The sequence below is a fragment of the Myotis davidii genome, unplaced genomic scaffold (genome assembly GCF_000327345.1).
Source record: "Myotis davidii unplaced genomic scaffold, ASM32734v1 scaffold1071, whole genome shotgun sequence".
NCBI lineage: Eukaryota > Metazoa > Chordata > Mammalia > Chiroptera > Vespertilionidae > Myotis > Myotis davidii.
In genome coordinates, this window is record NW_006282605.1 from 684,698 (window position 1) to 703,175 (window position 18,478).

The 18,478-nt window shown below is 39.5% G+C and overlaps 1 protein-coding gene and 1 pseudogene across 1 annotated transcript in view; one reads left to right on the forward strand and one right to left on the reverse strand.

The window, feature by feature from the left end:
- The window catches only part of GBE1 (glucan (1,4-alpha-), branching enzyme 1), a gene marked incomplete at its 5' end in the record, with an annotated part of 290,260 nt that overhangs the window by 160,831 nt on the left and 110,951 nt on the right, over positions 1 to 18,478 (reverse strand). Inside the window, 2 exons of the mRNA XM_015560674.1 lie at positions 7,894 to 8,103; positions 10,407 to 10,497. Coding sequence (XP_015416160.1) covers positions 7,894 to 8,103; positions 10,407 to 10,497 — 301 coding nt within the window. The remainder of the gene's footprint in view (positions 1 to 7,893; positions 8,104 to 10,406; positions 10,498 to 18,478) is intronic.
- On the forward strand, positions 11,621 to 17,351 carry LOC102765246 (annotated as a pseudogene).

Below are 18,478 nucleotides of genomic sequence, written 5' to 3' on the forward strand. Positions count from 1 at the left end.
ATAAATATGTATACTTCCAAAATCATGAAATATGTACATTTCCTAAAAATAATTGTCTCAATATAACATGGGTTATTTGCTACATAATGCTAAGAAACCATTCAGCTCGGAAACCATGAAATATGTCTTCATAACTTCAAAACTGCTAGTCCATATACAAACATACCGACATGCTTAAACAAGCTGTTTTGTTACACAGATTTTTTTAAAAAACACACAAAAAAAAACAGAAAAATTCATTTTTTCATTTGTAAGCCCAGGTGTACTTATAGACTCTACAAAATTCCCAGACTTAAATGAATAATCATTGAATAGAAACTTTTAGACCATTTTCACAAACATTTACCATTGTCTTAAGCTAAAGAGGCTGCTTTTACAGCAAAGCATATTTTCAAATGTAAGGTAAATTACCAAGTAGAACTGTTATCTTTTTAGTGAGTTTGGATTTGAGAAGGTGAATGCTATAGGTGAGTAAGACCTAAATACTCAAGATATTATTGTGACCCTCCTGTGCACCTTAATTTTAGACTTGTGGGGAATGAACGAGCAGATAATACCAGGAACAAAGTTCATACAAGACTGTAATCCTTACCCCTGTGTTGTGCTCTGCTTCAATAGAAACCTTTCTGCTAGGCTCAATAATCTCATAAACCCTGTGAGAGAAGCTGTATTTCTATGATTCAAACTCAAATCCAGACTGATTAGGTTGATATAGCAACTTTCTTAATCCCTTTTTCAAAAGAGAATTAGCCTGCCTGAATTTTGAATCTAACTCTACTTTCTTTGAAATAGTAGATTTAACCATTTTCCTTAGTCAAGCTAAAATTAGGTTTTGGTTTAAACAAGAATGAAATACTAAAAGGAAAAAATACTATAAAGAAGAAAACAATGAGACTTTTTATGGGACATCCAGCATTAATTAACAATCTTACTATCTATAAGTTAGTATTTGTTTTTACTTATCTGGCTACCTTTGGAATAGTTAGCTATTTACTAAAACTGTGGTGAAAATTGTCTTTTAATCAGCCATCATTTGTTTTTAAAGCAAATGATTTATTTACAAAAGCACCACCCAGCTGGTGTGGCTCAGTGGTTGAGCTTCAACCTGTGAACCAGGAGGTCATGGTTCAATTCCAGATCAGGGCACATACCGCCCAGGATTGCAGGCTTGATCTCCCCGCAGCAGGGGCTGTGCAGGAGGCAGCTGATCAATGATTTTCTCTCATCATTGGTGTTTCTATCTCTCCCTCTCCTTTCTTCTCTGAAATCAATAAACAATATATCTAAAAAGCTTCATTTGCTTTTTATATAGCAAATAGGACAGATATTTGTTTTAAATGACTCTGTATTACTTCAATTAAAAAATATTTAATGTTCTGAAATCCATTTAAATAAATTTAAAAATATATATATTTTAGGGTTTTGTGTTACATTTAAATATATTGAAAATATAACCTTCCTAAAGACATGACATATAATAAATGCTCAATATCTATATTAAAATAAATAAATCAATGCATTTATAAATGAATTGATCTGAAAAGCTTTTTTCTGCTTTACAAAACACCTTTGATGTTAACCTTAATTTAACTATGCAACACTCTAATTCAATGATCTGTAAGCATTTTTGATTGTTTGCCTTATCAGTAAAACATTTTAGCAAAGTCCTCTACATATGCATTTTTGTAAGTTTTATATACTTATCTTTAGTAATATGTTAAGTATATTGTAAACTCATACATACAAAGAAACCAATTTTAAAATAAAGATACAATAATCAAGGTCTGGTTAAAGTCACAATTATTTTGCTATGGGATTTTAATGCTTGTCCTGGCTGTAACAGATATAAATGAAAGGAGGGGATCAATGGCTGTGACTATAACATTATAAAACACTTTTTTTCAACTCCCTCCATAATCTATCATCTTTCAGGAAATTTAGCTTGCATATTTTTCCTGAAAGCTAGGTGATTTTTGCTAAGTAACCACAAGATGATTCATTTATATTTATAACCAATGGGCTTAGGATAAACTATAGTTGGAACAATTTTTTTTTAAAAGTTTGGCAAAACTGCTGCAATATTCATGTGTATGTAAATAAAATAATTTTTATGACAAATCAGTTGTGGAAATTAAATCAAAATGATGGGAACATTTTCTTGATATTTTCCCTCAAATGCTTTCTCCAATCTGAACTTTCTTTGAAAGCAGTTAATTCAAATTAATTGTTAAAATGTCACCTTTGCCCTGAGAAAGTAATTTTTTAAAAATTTACCTCAAAAGTTCTGATAAGTATATCTCCAAAGGTTCCCAAGCAAATTCACCTATTAATTTTCATAGGATATATGAATCTACAACTCTTCCAGATAATACCAAATTGCTTTCAAAGGTAGTTGCACACATTTACCTTTTCTATGCTGTTTTCTCTATGTTACTGTGGTCATTTTAACTATAGCCAAAAGAGCAATTATTTCACCCAATGGCATATGTATTTTTATTTTTTTAAGAAAGTACAGAATAGCATATGACTTTAAAGTTCTTTTTATTATAATAATTTTAGAGGTTTGTAATCATGTTCTGCTTAGTATTTAAGTATCTTGCTGGCCATGAGGGTGTCATACACTCATTAGCTGATACATCAATGCACAATAAGACTTATGTTAAAATTCATCATTAAGAACTGATTCAGCCATAATGTAATTGATACTAATTAAAGCATAGGTCCGTGGTCGGCAAACTGCAGCTCACGAGCCACATGCAGCTCTTGGCCCCTTGAGTGTGGCTCTTACTAAGCCTTAGGAGTACCCTAATTAAGTTAATAACAATGTACCTACCTATATAGTTTAAGTTTAAAAAATTTGGCTCTCAAAAGAAATTTCAATCATTGTACTGTTGATATTTGGCTCTGTTGCTGAGTTTGCCGACCACTGGCCTAGGTGATCCTTGCATTCGACATCATCACAAGATAGCCGCCACAAGATGGCCGTTGCACAGTGGAGACGGAGCCCAGCAGCCACTCTATGCAGTGAGGCCTGGGGGTCCTGTGGCTCCGCGCCATGGAGGAGGCTGGTCCCGGCAGAGGAGGTGGGTCACGGCAGAGGAGGGCAGTTGTGGGCAATCAGACCAGCAGGGGAGGGCAGTTGTGGGCGATCGGGCCAGCAGTGGAGGACAGTTGGGGGCCATCAGGCCAGCAGGGGAGGTCAGTTGGAGGCGATCAGGCCAGCAGGGGAGCAGTTAGGTGTCAATCAGGCTGGCAGGGGAGTGGTTACGGGGCAATCAAGCTGATAGGCAGAAGTGGTTAGGGGCAATTAGACAGGCAGGCAAGTGGTTAGGAGCCTGTGGTCCCAGATTGTGAGGGGGATGTCCGACTGCTGGTTTAGGTCCAATCCCGTCGGACATCCACCAAGGGGTCCGAGATTGGAGAGGGTGCAGGCCAGGCTGAGGGACATCCCCACCCCCACACCCCCAACTCCCATGCATGAATTTCATGCACTGGGCCTCTAGTATCATATATAATATGCTATTTTTTTTAGAATATTAGCACCTATATTCATGATGGTTTATCCCAGGAATCCAATATTGGCTTAACATACAAAACCAATAAAAGAATTCACTGTATTAATAAACTTAAAAAGAAACACCATAAAATAAGAATATTTCAGATCCAAATAGTTACTCCAAGAAGGGGAAGTCCCCCAGGAATTTCCTTCTACACTCTAACTTGTGGAAAAAACAGCATGATTAAGAAGCCCCAAATATTATAGTGTCTGTACTAGTTGTATTTTATTTGATGTGGTTATGACACCAAAACAACTGGATTCACTTTTGTTTCTGAAAGGAACTCTAATAACTCAAGATAAGAGTAGGATATCTTCCTGCCTAAACCACATTATAAACCTACGACATATGATTATACTACTTTTGTAACCAGATGTAGAGGTCAGGGGAAAAATAAATATTGTCATTACTATGTCTTTAAGATTCAATATCTTATCTTTAAAAGAAATACTCAACAAAGAAGTGGTATTCATTTGAAGCTATAGTAATGATTAAGGCAAAATAATTATTTAAGCTCAATGAATCTGAAGTTGTCTTGTTATTTTATCAAGCACATTTAATAGTGACAGATGCATATGCAAAAATGAATTTAAAACTGAGACTTCTAAATTATATCCATTATTTCTTACTCTAAAAACTTCTGGAACTTACGGGTGACAGATATGTCAGAAAGTTCTCTTTGCCAACTAAAGCAAGGACAACCCATCTCAGTTATGAACTGTCATTAGTAATTTAGCAGAGCTAGAAGGCAGTTCAGACGAGCAGACAGAAAATTAAAACATGGGCAGCTCCTGATTGGAAATTTATTCATAGCAGGTAATGATATAGCACAGTCAGGATCCCTGGCATTCCTCAGAGTGAGAGATTTAATTCTGAAAACTTTGATGATGGTTCTTGAATCGAGATTATGAATGGTGACAGGTTGTGACATACAGATAGGACGAAATGAGCATCAGCAACGTATCTCTACAGCAGCTGATTCTATATAAGATCAATGTTTTTACAAACAGGGAATATAATAATTTCAAAAATTATAACAAGTTTTCAAAAAAAGAGGCTTAGGTCTTAGGGTAAACCATGTACCATTTTCATATATACTCTTCGATGGAGTGTAATATTAATCAACATATCTAGGTAAGGGTAGGAAAATAACTCATTTTAAAGTATGAAATATTTATTGTAGTTTCTGAATTCATCTGAATAAGGAACAAACCTAAAATTAGAGGTAAAGTAGCTATTCTATGGGAAGGGTCATAGTGAAGGCCTGGGTTTCCTTGTGTATATTCATATAGGGGGTGTTCATTAAAGGCAGTTACATACAACTTATGTTATTTACATTTATAAAGAATAATAACTTTATGTTGGAGTTTGTGTGCTTTTTTATATTTTCTAAGTATTGACAATAGCATTATTTTTAAAAGAAAAATGTAGTTTTTAAAATTGCCTATTTCAGCCATAACTCTCTACCACAGAAATACAGGCAAGAAAAATCGTATTCCCTCATAGACAGGTATTACAATACATCTCTTTAGAATTTGTAAAGGGGCATATTCAGTGTGTGAGGCCAACCTGTTAGATATGGGAATTTTCAAACAGCCCTAAAATTACTTCATGTTCCTTCCATCGAAAGAAGGGGACTGTGTCCCCTACCCCTTGAATCTGTAACTGTTTGACCAATAGTTTACAGCAGAAATAATGTTTCAATTTCCAGATCCAGATCTTAAGAAATGGCTGCCTGCATGTCTGTCTTTTGAAACTCTCACTCTTGTGAGATAACCAGGTAGCCAGTGGAGTGGGTCAAAACGGGAGGAACTGGGGCCCTTTTAACCCACAGCCATGGCTGAGCTCCCAGCTGAAAGCCAGTGCCAAATGTCAGTCATGTGAGTGAAGCATCTTTAAAGTGAAGGCTCCACCCCCCGAATGAAGTCACTCCATCATACAAAACACGGAAAAAAGAACTGTCCAGATGAATTACGGCCAAATTGTCGATACAGAAACAAAATGAAGAACTGCTATTGTCTCAAGTCACTAAATTTTGGTCTGGTTTGTTAAGCAGCAAAATATAACCAAAAGAGCAGAGTAGGATTTGAATCATGAATGGTCATTATAAAATGGCTTTCATATTACAGGAAAGCAATGCTACAATACATATGCTATAACCAATCAGAATAGAAGGGGGGAAATATAAAAAGCCTGATAAATGTCATCAGGCTAATATACATTTTGTCATAAAGTTTTTAATACGTTGCACATAATGTTGAGGAAATAATTCCAATAGTATGAGGAACTATTTTATATATTGAAGAATCTAAGTATGTAAGAAATCTGTTTAACTTTGGTGATATATATTGGCTTTGTAGGATTTTACCTATGTGTTTAATGATGGAATAACCAATAGTATAAACCTACATAGGAAATACTACTTTAAAATTTAGAAATTTTTGTTGTAAAATAGAACAATATCCAGAATAATACAAATTCATTGTTAAGAGGAACTAAGCCTATATGACAAAATAAAGTTAAAAATAGTAAAAATAAATAATAATAAGCTAAAACTGTAATATACATTATTACCAAAAGTAAGCACTTGAGAAAGATTAAAAGTTACTTCAGTAACAAAAGAAAACATGGATTAAATAAAAAAATGTCAACAAAGTCTTGATTGCTGTAGTCGAAATTCTTAAAACAATTATGTGTAATCCCTTTCCTTTAGAAAGTTGATAACTTGAAATGGACTTAGAGTTTATGGTGCAGAAAAATATGTTATAATAAATATTTTAATAAAATAAAGAATAATTTTACAACATAAAATATACCCACTTAATGTATTTCTTTTGAAAACACAGTTCTACAGAAAAATAATTGCTTTAGGATCAAATTTAACCATTTAGTGTATTTCTTTCATAAGGCACATTTCTACAGAATAGAGTTAACTATTATTCACCCAAATACAAGACAGAGAATTGAATTAATTATACTTCCTGTCCATAATCAACATTTATAAGATTTATTCAATAATGTAATTAGTGGAGTTGTATCACAAAATTAGAACAGGTTTAGTCCTTTTCACTTACTATAAACCCATACTATAAAAGGCAACACTCAAAAAAATGATCAAAATACCAAATACCTGTACGGAGGGAATTATATTATTCTACCACCTTCTTAAAATGAAAAATACTGAGAGCCAGAATGATTAATTGATTTGTAGGAGAGTGAAGCTAGGCCTGGAACCCTGCCACCTGCTTTTGCCTCCTGTGTCTTTTCTCATACATTATTCTGCTTCAGCTGGCATGAGTGATTCCTATATGTATGGCTATGAAACACACAATCATGTAGGATATTAAGAAAAGAGTGTAGTGAAACAATTTCGTCCATATAAAAGTCATCTAATTTGTACTGAAAAACTAGAATTCTTCATTTCATCAAATTTATTGCTGAAGCATTTTTCTACACTACTCATTTTCTAGTATATGAATGTTTGTGTAATATAAAACATCCAAAAATTCATTAAATTCTTTCCAAAACACTTATTAAAAAATTTAGTTGTACCTTATTACTTTTATTATGTCTGCTAATGATTTCCTTATATTTTTCCATATGATAAATTGTGGAACAAGTTGAGAGTATTTTGGCTTTTTAAAAACTTTTTGCAATATCATGCTAGTTAGATTTAATCATTTAAAATACCTATTTAGGTGGTAAGAGATGCATTTAATTTTAACAAACTGTTCCAACACTATATCTTAACTTACTATCTTTAAGATGACTATGAGAATAATACTTACCATGCATAAGTAGAGTTGCTATTCAGAATAAATAAAATGTGTGGCTATATAGCTAAAACATTCGACACCATGCGTGATATAGTATATTGCATACTAATAAATGTTAGTTCTTATAATTATTTAGCTGTAGTCAAAAACATGGTAATATTATTAAGATAGCAAAACATAAAGTAAGATTTTAAAAAATTACCTACTTAAAACATTGTGTATTTATTTATTAAAAGGAGACTTGCTATGGTTAATTCAAACTAATAAAGTGGTCTTTTTGATATTAAAAAAATACTTCACATTAATCCTTTTTAAATGGGAATATAATCAATATATTTTAAATGGCAAAATATTTGTAAAACTAAAATTTAATGCAACTTACCATGAATATATGTGTTACACAAAACAAGTCTAATTCTATAAGTACCTTAAACATTATTCAAAAAATTATAAAAACTCATTTTAAGAAATTAAATATTAGTGAGGGTACAATGAATTTAATGAAATCCCATAAAATCAATTTTAAACAAAGAAAACATTTCAGTGTTACATGTACCTACCTGGAGTAGGCAAACAATCGACTATCCCAAAGATCATGATTCCCTCTAGGTCCAGAATGAAAATAACAGGAATCTGTCCCATCAAACATATTCAATCCATCCTCTGAATTTTTTGAAGCATGGCTGTGTACCATATCTAAGAGGACTATAATACCCATCGAGTGAGCTGTGTCAACCAGTTCTTTTAGCTCTTCAGGAGTCCCATAACGGCTAAAGATAAAGAACACAGCAAAAACAAAATTGCATCATATTTAAAGCAAACAGCCAATCATTTACTATGAATCAATTGTTTTGCCAGCATTGCACTACATACTTTAGATGTGCAAATGCAGTATAATACTTTGATACAAGTCAAAGTTCCTTAATATTTGTTATTGAACAAAGGCGGTAAAGAAGTAGGGAGCAAGGTATATGAATAATTAACAAGAAGAATGCTCAGAGAGGAAGAGCAGTGGGAACAGACATGAGCAAGAGGCATTTGAAGAACAGAAAATTGGCGAGTGTAGCTGGCGTGGAATGATCAAGAAAAAGAGGCGATCAATCAACCAAAGGACTTGTATGCATGAATATAAGCATAACCAATGGCCACAGACACTAAAAGGAGACATATGTACTACTATATGTAATACTTTAAATAATAAAGAATTAAAAAAAAGGGATGGCCAAGGCTCAAACCACATAGGGTCTTATGCACCAATATAAGACATTTGGCTTTTATTCCGAAAGGGAATCATTAGAGGGTTCTGTGCAAAAGAGTGACATGATCTAACTTTTATTTTTAATGGTCACTCTGGCCACTGTGCAGAAAGTAGTTCATGTGTAAGGAGGGAGGGAAGTCTATGGAGATGTAGGAGGATAAGAAAAAATAGAGTGACCAGTTAAAGACCTATTGAAATAATACAAGTAAGAGAGAAAAGCAATTTGGACAAGAGTGATAGCAGCTGAAGAAGCCAGACGTGGGATACATTTGGAGTTACAGGTGGCTAGGTTTTATGATAGCCAGAGGAACAAAAAAGAAGAGTCAAGTACATTGAAGTTTTTGGCTTGAACAACTAGAAGATGGTGATATCATTTTATTGAACTAGGGAAGATGGAAGGAGGAGGAGATTGGAAAATCAGGAAGTTAATTTGGGATATGTTAAGTATTAGATATGTATTAGATATCCCAATGTCAAATAGACACTGTTTGAAGTTCACAACAGAGGTCAGGGCTAGAGAGTTAAATTTGGGAGTTGGCATATAAAGTATACTTAAGCCATAAAAATGGATGGGACATAATGAGATCCCAAGGTGCTTCATATACATAGAGAAGAGCTGAGTACTGGGAGATCCAATCTTTACTGCTCAGAAAGAGCAAAGGAAATAAGAAAGAAACAACAAGAAAGGTGGGGGAAACAATAGGGGGTAAAATATACTGAAAACCAAGGAAAGAAAAATATTCCAAGAAAGTGGGAGCAACCAATTGTGCCAAATGCTGTTGACAGTACAAGTAAGTAAGGGCTTATCTTTTAGACATGACAGTATGGAGGCCATTAGTACCCTTGACAAGAGAAATTTCAGTGAGGAGGTGAAGAGGCTTCTTGGAATGAGTTTAAGCAAAAGGAGAAGTGGAGGGATTACATAGAGTAAGTAAAGGTTACTTATTCAAGGAGAATTGCTCTAATGAAAAAGAACTAAGTTGAATATAGATGGGGTGTCTTCTATGTCTAAAATACTATCTACCTATTCCCACTTCACTCTTCCCCAAGTCAACTTTTAATCATGCTTTAGATCTCAGTTCTAACATCAGTTCATATCTAATATGAATATATTATAATATATAATTATATATTATACTCATATAATATCTAATATAATATGATCAGACCTCTGATTCTATACTATTATAGTACCCTGTTGCTTTCGGATTTGCTTCCATTACAGGTAGAAATCCTAATATGTAGGATTATTGGATTCTGTCTATATGCCACCACAGTATAATCTCCAGGAGGCAGAAACAATGTTAGACTTGTTCAACTTGTGGTCATTCAGGTCAGCACCTCTTCAATGGTTTAGGACCCATTATGTCTTTCTGCCCAGAGCCACATTCCCTAGATTTCAGCCTGGGAAAAAGGACAGTCCTTTTGTACACAGTACATGTCCTACCAATGGACTCCTCAGTCACCTTCCTACATGAGTCAATCTTTTTCCATAAAAGGATGTGAGCTCTGGCTATAATGGCTTCCATAAGACATGATTTTCTGACTAAAGCTTGGGCTCCAAAATACATGAAAATTTCAACAGGTAACTGGATATCCTTTATTAGAATCATTCATGAAAAACAACATTAAATCAAGGCCAATCTCTAAGGCTGGCTGAAACGAGTGTCTATGATATTAGTAAAAAACGCTAAGGTTCTGTTGACTCTGTTGACCGTAAAATAGTTTACAAAATGACATCATATAAACTGTAAAAATTCATTTTATTTTATTTTTGTTTAGAAAAGAATGGATATAATGAGTCTTTTATTTTACCTTGAAGCTGCAAAGAAGCTTGTGATTTGGTAACCAAAACTGGCATAATAAGCATGCTCCATGATCGCCATCAATTGAATGCAGTTGTATCCTATATAAGCAAAGATCAGATAGAGATTAAAAGCCACATTAAAAAACAAAACAAGATATATACATACACACACACACACACACACACACACACAGAATTCTTAACTAATGGCATTAAGTTTTACATATGATCATATATATATATATATATGCCTAAGCAATTGTTTGACCATTTGACCATTCAACCAGTAGCCATGACGCACACTGACTACCAGAGGGCAGACGCTCAACACACAGGCATGGAAACATGGAACAGACTGATGAATCTTAGAGGGAAGGTGGGAAGGGGTGGGTGGGAAGACATTAGACAAAGATCTTATATGCATACTAGAGGCCAGGTATACTAATCCGTGCACGGGTCCCTCAGCCTGGCCTGCGGGAATCAGGCCAAAACTGGCAGTCCAATATCCTCCGAGGGGTCCCAGATTGCAGAGTGCGCAAGCCAGGCCAAGAGTCCCCATAAATGACCTAATCATTTTGAAAAGTTCTACTACTTTAATATACTTTGCTTTTCTGACCTTCTAACACAAATTGAACAGTTAGTTCTTGAAAGTTATACATACTCTAACCAGCTATTTCAAATGTCTTCATTTTAACAAGTAACAAATTATATGCAAATATATTCTTAATTTGGATTTAGAATATTAAAGATGGCAATCAGCATATGCTAAACTTCAGCTGCACTTGTACTATTCATACTAAAGATTATGAATGCTAAATAAAAGTAACCAATTGCATGCCATATACTTTTTATTGTATCTTTTTCTTTATATTTCAGTTATTCTACCATGCAGCATAAGATATAGGAGCAAATCCATTTTTCCAAAAGGTAGTTTTTACAGTCAGCATTAATTCTACTTTGCACTATTTTATGTACGTATAAAATTACTTTGAAGTTGCTTATTGCACACATGTGCACACACACGATCGCATGCACACACACAACCTTCCTTTCTCTATCTAAAAATGCTGTGTGCACTAAATGAAGTGACTCAAGGAGGCATACGACCGCTGGAACCTTGGAACATGGGCTCACGCCCCACCTTTGCCTCTGTGGTGGGAGACACAGAGCCCCTTTGTGAAGAGCTGCAGGGGACACAGGGTGCAGAGTCCAAACCAGCCCCATGGACATTACTGTCTTGGATGTTACTGTCTCAGAGTTTATCAAGTTGTTTCTGCAGAGCCCACTAGTCACTTGAATGCAAACTTTGGGCCCATTCAGAAGTGGCAACCAGGACAACCTATGTACGTGGATTAGGTTAGTGGTCGGCAAACCACGGCTCACGAGCCACATGCGGATCTTTGGCCCCTTGAGTGAGGATCTTCCACCAAATACCACGTGCGGGCACGCACATACAATGCAATTGAAACTTCGTGGCCCATGCACAAAAGTTGGTTTTCGGCCTGGGCGAGTCTACAGTGGGGCCTTGACTTACAAGTGTCCCAACTAACGAGTTTTTCGAGATACGAGTCATCTCTCGGCCGATTTTTTGCTTTGAGTTGCGAGCTAAAATTTGGGTTACAAGCCACCTTCAGATACCTCACCGCTAATTGGCTCAGCGAACGTCACAGTGAATGCCACAACATCAGCCCAGCATCACGTTTCTCACTCGTTCACTGTTGATTTGACATATGAGTAATCTGAGTTACGAGCTCCGTCACAGAACAAATTAAACTCGTAAGTCAAGGCCCCACTGTATTTTGAAGAAGTGGCCTTAGAAGAAGTGGGGGGCTATCGGTAGGTCAGGTGACGGGAGATGCGGCACAGGCAGTCCGCGGATACACAGCACGGGGGAGGTACATTGTTTTGAGGTACGTTCTCTGAAGTCGACCCCTTCCAACTCTCCCATCCACATTGGTCTATCTGAAACAAGCATACAAGACAAGTGTGGATGGGAGAGTTGGAAGGGGTCGACCTCAGCGAACGTACCTCATTCAGACTGAGGACGTTTTTAGCAAAGGCCAGTTTAGGAGTACCCTAATTAAGTTAATAACAATGTACCTACCTATATAGTTTAAGTTTAAAAAATTTGGCTCTCAAAAGAAATTTCAATCGTTGTACTCTTAATATTTGGCTCTGTTGACTAATGAGTTTGCCGATCACTGGATTAGATGAATGGCATCTTTTTTAACCAAATCATGTTATAAATAGATCCCAGGCCTACAAATCAATGCATCACCAAGCAAGTCAATAATGATGTGAATCTTCGCATTCACAACTTGATCATCTTGATGAGAAACATTAAGCCCTAGTATCAGGAAGTTCTCCAGCAACTAATGGTAATGAACATGTCCAATGTTTTTATGACTGGCAAAGACACCCTGTCTGGGAAGAATATGGAGGAAATTAAGAAGGTGCTACTTCTGGTGCTGTACTATGCTGCCCAGATGAAGGAAAGAGGAGTGTATTGGAAGAATCAAACAGCTGTATATTGTGGCCCAACCTGGAACTGTGGTCTATATCCAAGAGGTTACCCACAACCAGGAGAACATGTTTAACCTGCAGTGGTTGGAGGTCCCAGATGTGGCCCTGGAGGGGCTGGAGGCCCTCTCAAGAAACATGGTGTTTCAGCTCAGGAGGCTCATAGATGAACAAAATGAACACATGGAGCTGATCATGGACCTCACCAAGTAGTGGGACTACCTCAAGGTGCAGCAGCCACCCAGTGCCCTCAAGTCTTCCAGCTCCATGTCCACACCCAGGCCAACCATCAGCCTCTCTGGCAAGGACAAGCAGCACTTGGCCATGGAGCCGGTGGACAAGGCCAAGCTGCACCATGTCAGGCAGGAGAAGACAGAGCAGCTTATGGATACCAGGAATGAGTTAGATCAGCTGGTACTGGAGCTTCAGAAAGTCAAGCAGGAGAACATCAAGATGGCAGCTGATGCCCAATCTGCTTGTGCCTACTGTGATGAGCTGGACTCCCTGAGGGAAAAGGCAAATGATATGGAGAAGCTAGAGATGGAGCTGCAGTGCTGCAGGGTAAAGCTGCATGACCTAGAATTCTATAAGGACCACATAGAGGAGCTGAGAGAATATAATTTTAATGGAAATCGAGTCCATGCATAAGGAACAGCTGACTGGTGCTCATGATAAAGTTTAACAGCTGGAGAAAGAGAATCTGCAGATGAAAGATAAGCTTCACAGCTTGGAATTGGACTGGGACACAGAAAAGAAACATATTGAGCAGCTGCTGGAAGAGAACTTGATCCTTGAGATTGTACAGAAGCAGAACATGAATGAGTCTGCCCACCTGGGTTGGGAGCTGGAGCAGCTGTCTAATAATGCAGACCTGTTAGACACCTCCAGGAAGGTGTTTGTGGTGGAGCTGAATGAATGTACCTCCAGCCACATCCTGAATCTGGAGAAAGAGAACCAGAGCCTACAGAGCACCAGCCAAAGGCTGCAGGATGTGTCTCTGGCCCTGGAGGAGAGCAGTTTCAAGTGTGGGGAGCTGGAGAAGCAGAACCAGCAGCTCAGCAAGATTGAAAGGTTGCAGAACCAGCTAGAGAGAGAAAAGCAGAGCAACTGGAATATGGAGACCTTCAGTGAGGAGCTGATCGAAGAGAAAGAACAGCTGCAGAGTGACATGAAGACCCCAAAGGCTGACGAAGCCAAGTAGATCAGGGATCTTAAACAATAAAAAGATCATCTCAACCAAGCAGTGTGGTCACTGCGGGAGAAGTCACAGGTCAGTAGTGAGGCCGGCATGAAAGACATCGAGAAGCAGAACAAAGTCCTCCATCAGACAGTGGCAGAGACCATCAGCAAACTCAGCAAGCTGGAGTTCAAAGGACAGCAGCCACACCAGGACCTGGAGCAGGTGAAGAAGAAGGTGGAGCAGGTGAAGGAGCTGGATAAGGAGCTGCACCAGCTAGAGGAGAAGAACAAGAATCTGAACAAGGTCACCTCCCTGCCAACAGCCACCAAGAAGGTCGACACCCTACAGCAAGCATGTCAAACTTGCAGCCCACAGGCTGCAAGGAGCCCACAACAAATATTTTTGCAGCCCAGCTAATATAAGGGTATGTAAGAAACATTTTAATAAAAATTTTGTAACTTAATTTTTACAATATCCTGTTATACATAATTACTAATAACAAACTACAATGTTCGCTAATGAGTGATTACTATAATCATGTTGCATCCATCTCCCTTCCATGCCTTATGCGCAGACACACCATTCCTTTCCACTAATACTAGCAGCGAATATTTTAGCAGCCGATTGACACGTTATTAGTCTTGTACTGACTTGTTTGGTGTGCACAACAGGAAATATTTAGCTTTCGGAGAACAAGAAAAATAGGTTTATTTGTGTTATGCTTATTAATTGGTGCAGTTATTCAGTGTCTGGTAAGTTAAAAAAATATTACTTTATTAAAATGTTCTATTATTTTATGTTAAGAATTATTCATTTATTTCAGCACTTTGTATTCAGCATGTCTCTATCAAAATAAACCTACGTTTCCATGAAAATTGAAGCTTTTGGTTTTTTGCGGCCCACATAAACTGAAACCTTGTTTATTTGGCCCATGTTATCCTTTGAGTTTGACATGCTTGCTGTACAGCGTGAGAGCCAGGGCCTGACACTGGAGATCCAGAGGCTGCAGAAGTCTCCAGACATCCTGCAGAATGTGTCGGTCCAGCCTGAGGGGCTGGAGCAGAACAACAAGCGGCTGGATAAGGAAAACCTGAAGCTGTGCAGGATAGTGGTGACCATGAGCTTTACGGGTGACAAGATAGCTCAAATCAAGAGGGAGAACCAGGAGCTTGAGCGGGAGAAGGAGGAGCTGAGGGAAAAGGTGAAGCTGCTGAAGGCCTTGAGCAAAAAGTAGAAGCACCTGGAGCTCGGCTACCAGAGCATGAGCACCGAGAGCCTGTAGCTGCAGCAGACCCTGGAAAGCATCAGCCAGAAGTCACAGGCTGTAGCGTGGGCTTGGAAAGCTAGAGGTGAAAAACCAGGCCCTGCAGCAAGACCTGGAGACCCGGCAGCTCTCCAGTGAGCAGCTGGAGAGGTTCAAGAAGGCCCTGGAGCAGGAGGTGGCCTAGCTGGGGAAAGATAAGAAGCTGCTGGAGAAGGAGGTGAAGTGACTATGGGAGCAGGTGGAACTTAAGGACGCCATCTTACATGACAGCACCACTAATCTGCCTGCCACCCAGAAGAGCCGTGTTCTGACAAAGGAGCTGGCCCACTGCAGGGACGCAGCCACCAAGCTGAAGGAGCTCAAGAAGAACAACTGGGACCTCACTAAGCAAGGCACCATGCACCCAAGGATGCTGAAACCCGAGAGAGGACCTGGTGCTGGAGAAGCTGAAGAGCCAGCAGGAGAAGGTCAGCCTCCACAAGGAGCCGCTGCTGCAGGATGGTATCAGCAACAGCAACACAAAATACAAGATTTTGGAGGGCAGGAATGAATCAGCATTAAAATCAACACTAGCCATGAAAGAAGAAAAGGTTGTGTTCTTAGAAGCGCAGATGGAAGAGAAAGCCAGCCTTAACCACCAGCTATATACAGAAGACGCTGCAGGTGCTGAAGATGTGTGAGCTCCTCGAATCAGGAGGGAAGCACCTAAAGAACTCTCTGAAATGCCCTACGGGACACTGGTCGCTGCTCACCAGGGATAGGAGAGCTGGGGGCAGAGCCACACGGAAGCCACCATGGAGCTGCTCCTGGTGCAGGGTGGGCCATCGAGCTGAAACAGAACAACGCAGCTCTGCAGGTTGAGACACAGCTAGTTAAGGATCAGCTGCAGCACTGGCAGACCCAGAACGTGGCCTTTAGCAGTCACAGCCTGACACTGCAGAAGCAGTGTGCTTTCCTGCAGGAACACAACTCCACCCTGCAGACCCAGACCGCCAAGCTGCAGGTGGCAAATTCCACTCTGAGCTCCCAGAGCACCTCATTCGCCAGGCAGTACACTGCTGCAGAACCAGCAGGCGACCAAAGAGAGCAAGCATGAGAAGCTGCAGAAGCACCAGGACAGCTGCCTGAAGACACTTCATCAGAACCTGCAGCTGGAGCACAAAGCACTCAGGAGAGCTAGACAAGGTCAAGTTCCCACACCAGCAGTGAAGGGGGAATATGAGTTGCATGCCCACAGCCAGGAGCTGAAAACCTCACTTGAACAACTTTCAGCTGGAGCTGAACTGCTGGCAGGCCCACATGGCGAGCTGAAAGAACAGCACCAGTGCACAGACATCTCGCTGACCAAGCTGCAACCACTGCAAGGTGCTCTCCCATCTCAAGGGGAACTTGGAGGAAGAAAATCACCTCATGAGCCAGATCCAGCTGTTGAACCATCAGAACCAGATGCTTCTAGAGAAGAACACAGAGAGTAAGGAGCAGTACCATAAGGAGCAGAAGCAGTATGAAGACAAATTAAATGACTTCTGGAGACATAAGGAAAAACTGGAAGAAAAAAACATGGATCAGTACAAGTTCTATGATCCTGCTAAAAAAAAAAAAAAGAAAAACCACTGGATTGGAGCCAAAAACTTAGTCAAATTCATCAAACCAAAGAAAGAGATTTCCAGAGAACTACTGAAGTCAACCATAGACAGCCCTCTCTGGCCACAGGAGTCCTCAGACCCAGGCCTGTCCACTATTTCTCAGCCTCTTAAATTGCAGGCAGAGCCCCTCAGGAGACACCCACAACGGGCCCATGGGAAAAGCAACCCAGTGCAAAACAGTGCCTTTTTGAGAAGCAAAATCAAGGACAAAAACAACCCTCCAACGGCCCACCTGGCTCCATTTAAACACCTGCGGTCTAGTCTTCCTCTGACATGCCATCCCCTCCTAAGGAGCCTCTCCCTTTTTCAGAAATTGGAGATTTCTGATCCTTTCCCTTTATGAGTGTCTTCATCATGTACCCCCCTTCATTTCTGAAATTCAAACAAAAAACAGTACCTAAATGCCAGATGACCCCTCCTCCTGACCACAATTCCAAGCCAAGCTTAAAGTAGCCAACATGGATTCTGATTTCAAAAGAGAAGATGAGTTGTCACACCCTCTGGACTTACTCCAGGGCAGCACAGTTTTAGGAATGCCTCGGGGCATCCAGGCACAGGTCCTTAGGCCAGGATGTCTGTTCTAAGTAAATCCCCTGGCCATGTGCTGCCCCCTCTCTTGTGCACCTGCAGGTTTAGGTCATGCCTGTGTGTAATGCTGAACTGGTCAGTTGTCACTATCCTTCCTAAAAGGTAAGGCCTATCAAGTGAGATTGTTTTTAAAGATTTATTTTTGAGGAGAAACCAAGATGGCGGCATAGGTAAACACCGGAAATTGCTGCCTCCAACAACAAATTCAAAAATACAACTAAAAGACAAAACAGACATCATCCAGAACTACAGGAAGGCTGGCTGAGTGTAAATTCTACAACTAGAAGGAAAGAGAAAAGCACACTGAGACCCAGAGGAGCTGCAGAAGTAAAGTGCAGAGGTACGGAGGCGCACGCGGAAGGGCTGGCAACTGAGGACACAGCTGTCTTTTTGAATCAGGAGGGAGTCACAAGCCCCCGAATCCTCTGAACTCCAGTTGCAGGAAGTCTCTAGGGACCCGGACTCATGCAGGGAGAGACTGGACAATCTGGCAGCAGGCAGAACTCGGAACTTGAGGGTGGCTTTCTCTCAGAGGTGCTTGCAGTGACTACCGGAACACTGAGACATGGGGCCACTTAGGGCAGGGCTGAGGATCACCCATAGCTGCTTAATCTGCCCTGTTGATTCTGAGACCCTGCCCTACACAGGCTGTGGCAGAGGCTTTTGCATATGAATGACCTGGCCCTTTGCAACCTGAAAATTACCTAACAAATTGCAGCTGAGCCAAACAGACCCAGAACTTCCAAGAGAAGGCCCAAGGCCCCACCGCAGCTTGCATTGCTTCACAGCTCGGCCTCATCTGGGCACCTCCAATCCCCAAACAAAGAAGAGGAATCTGCAGATCTCTCCGTAGCTCCTGCTGGGTAGCCTCAGTCCCCAAAA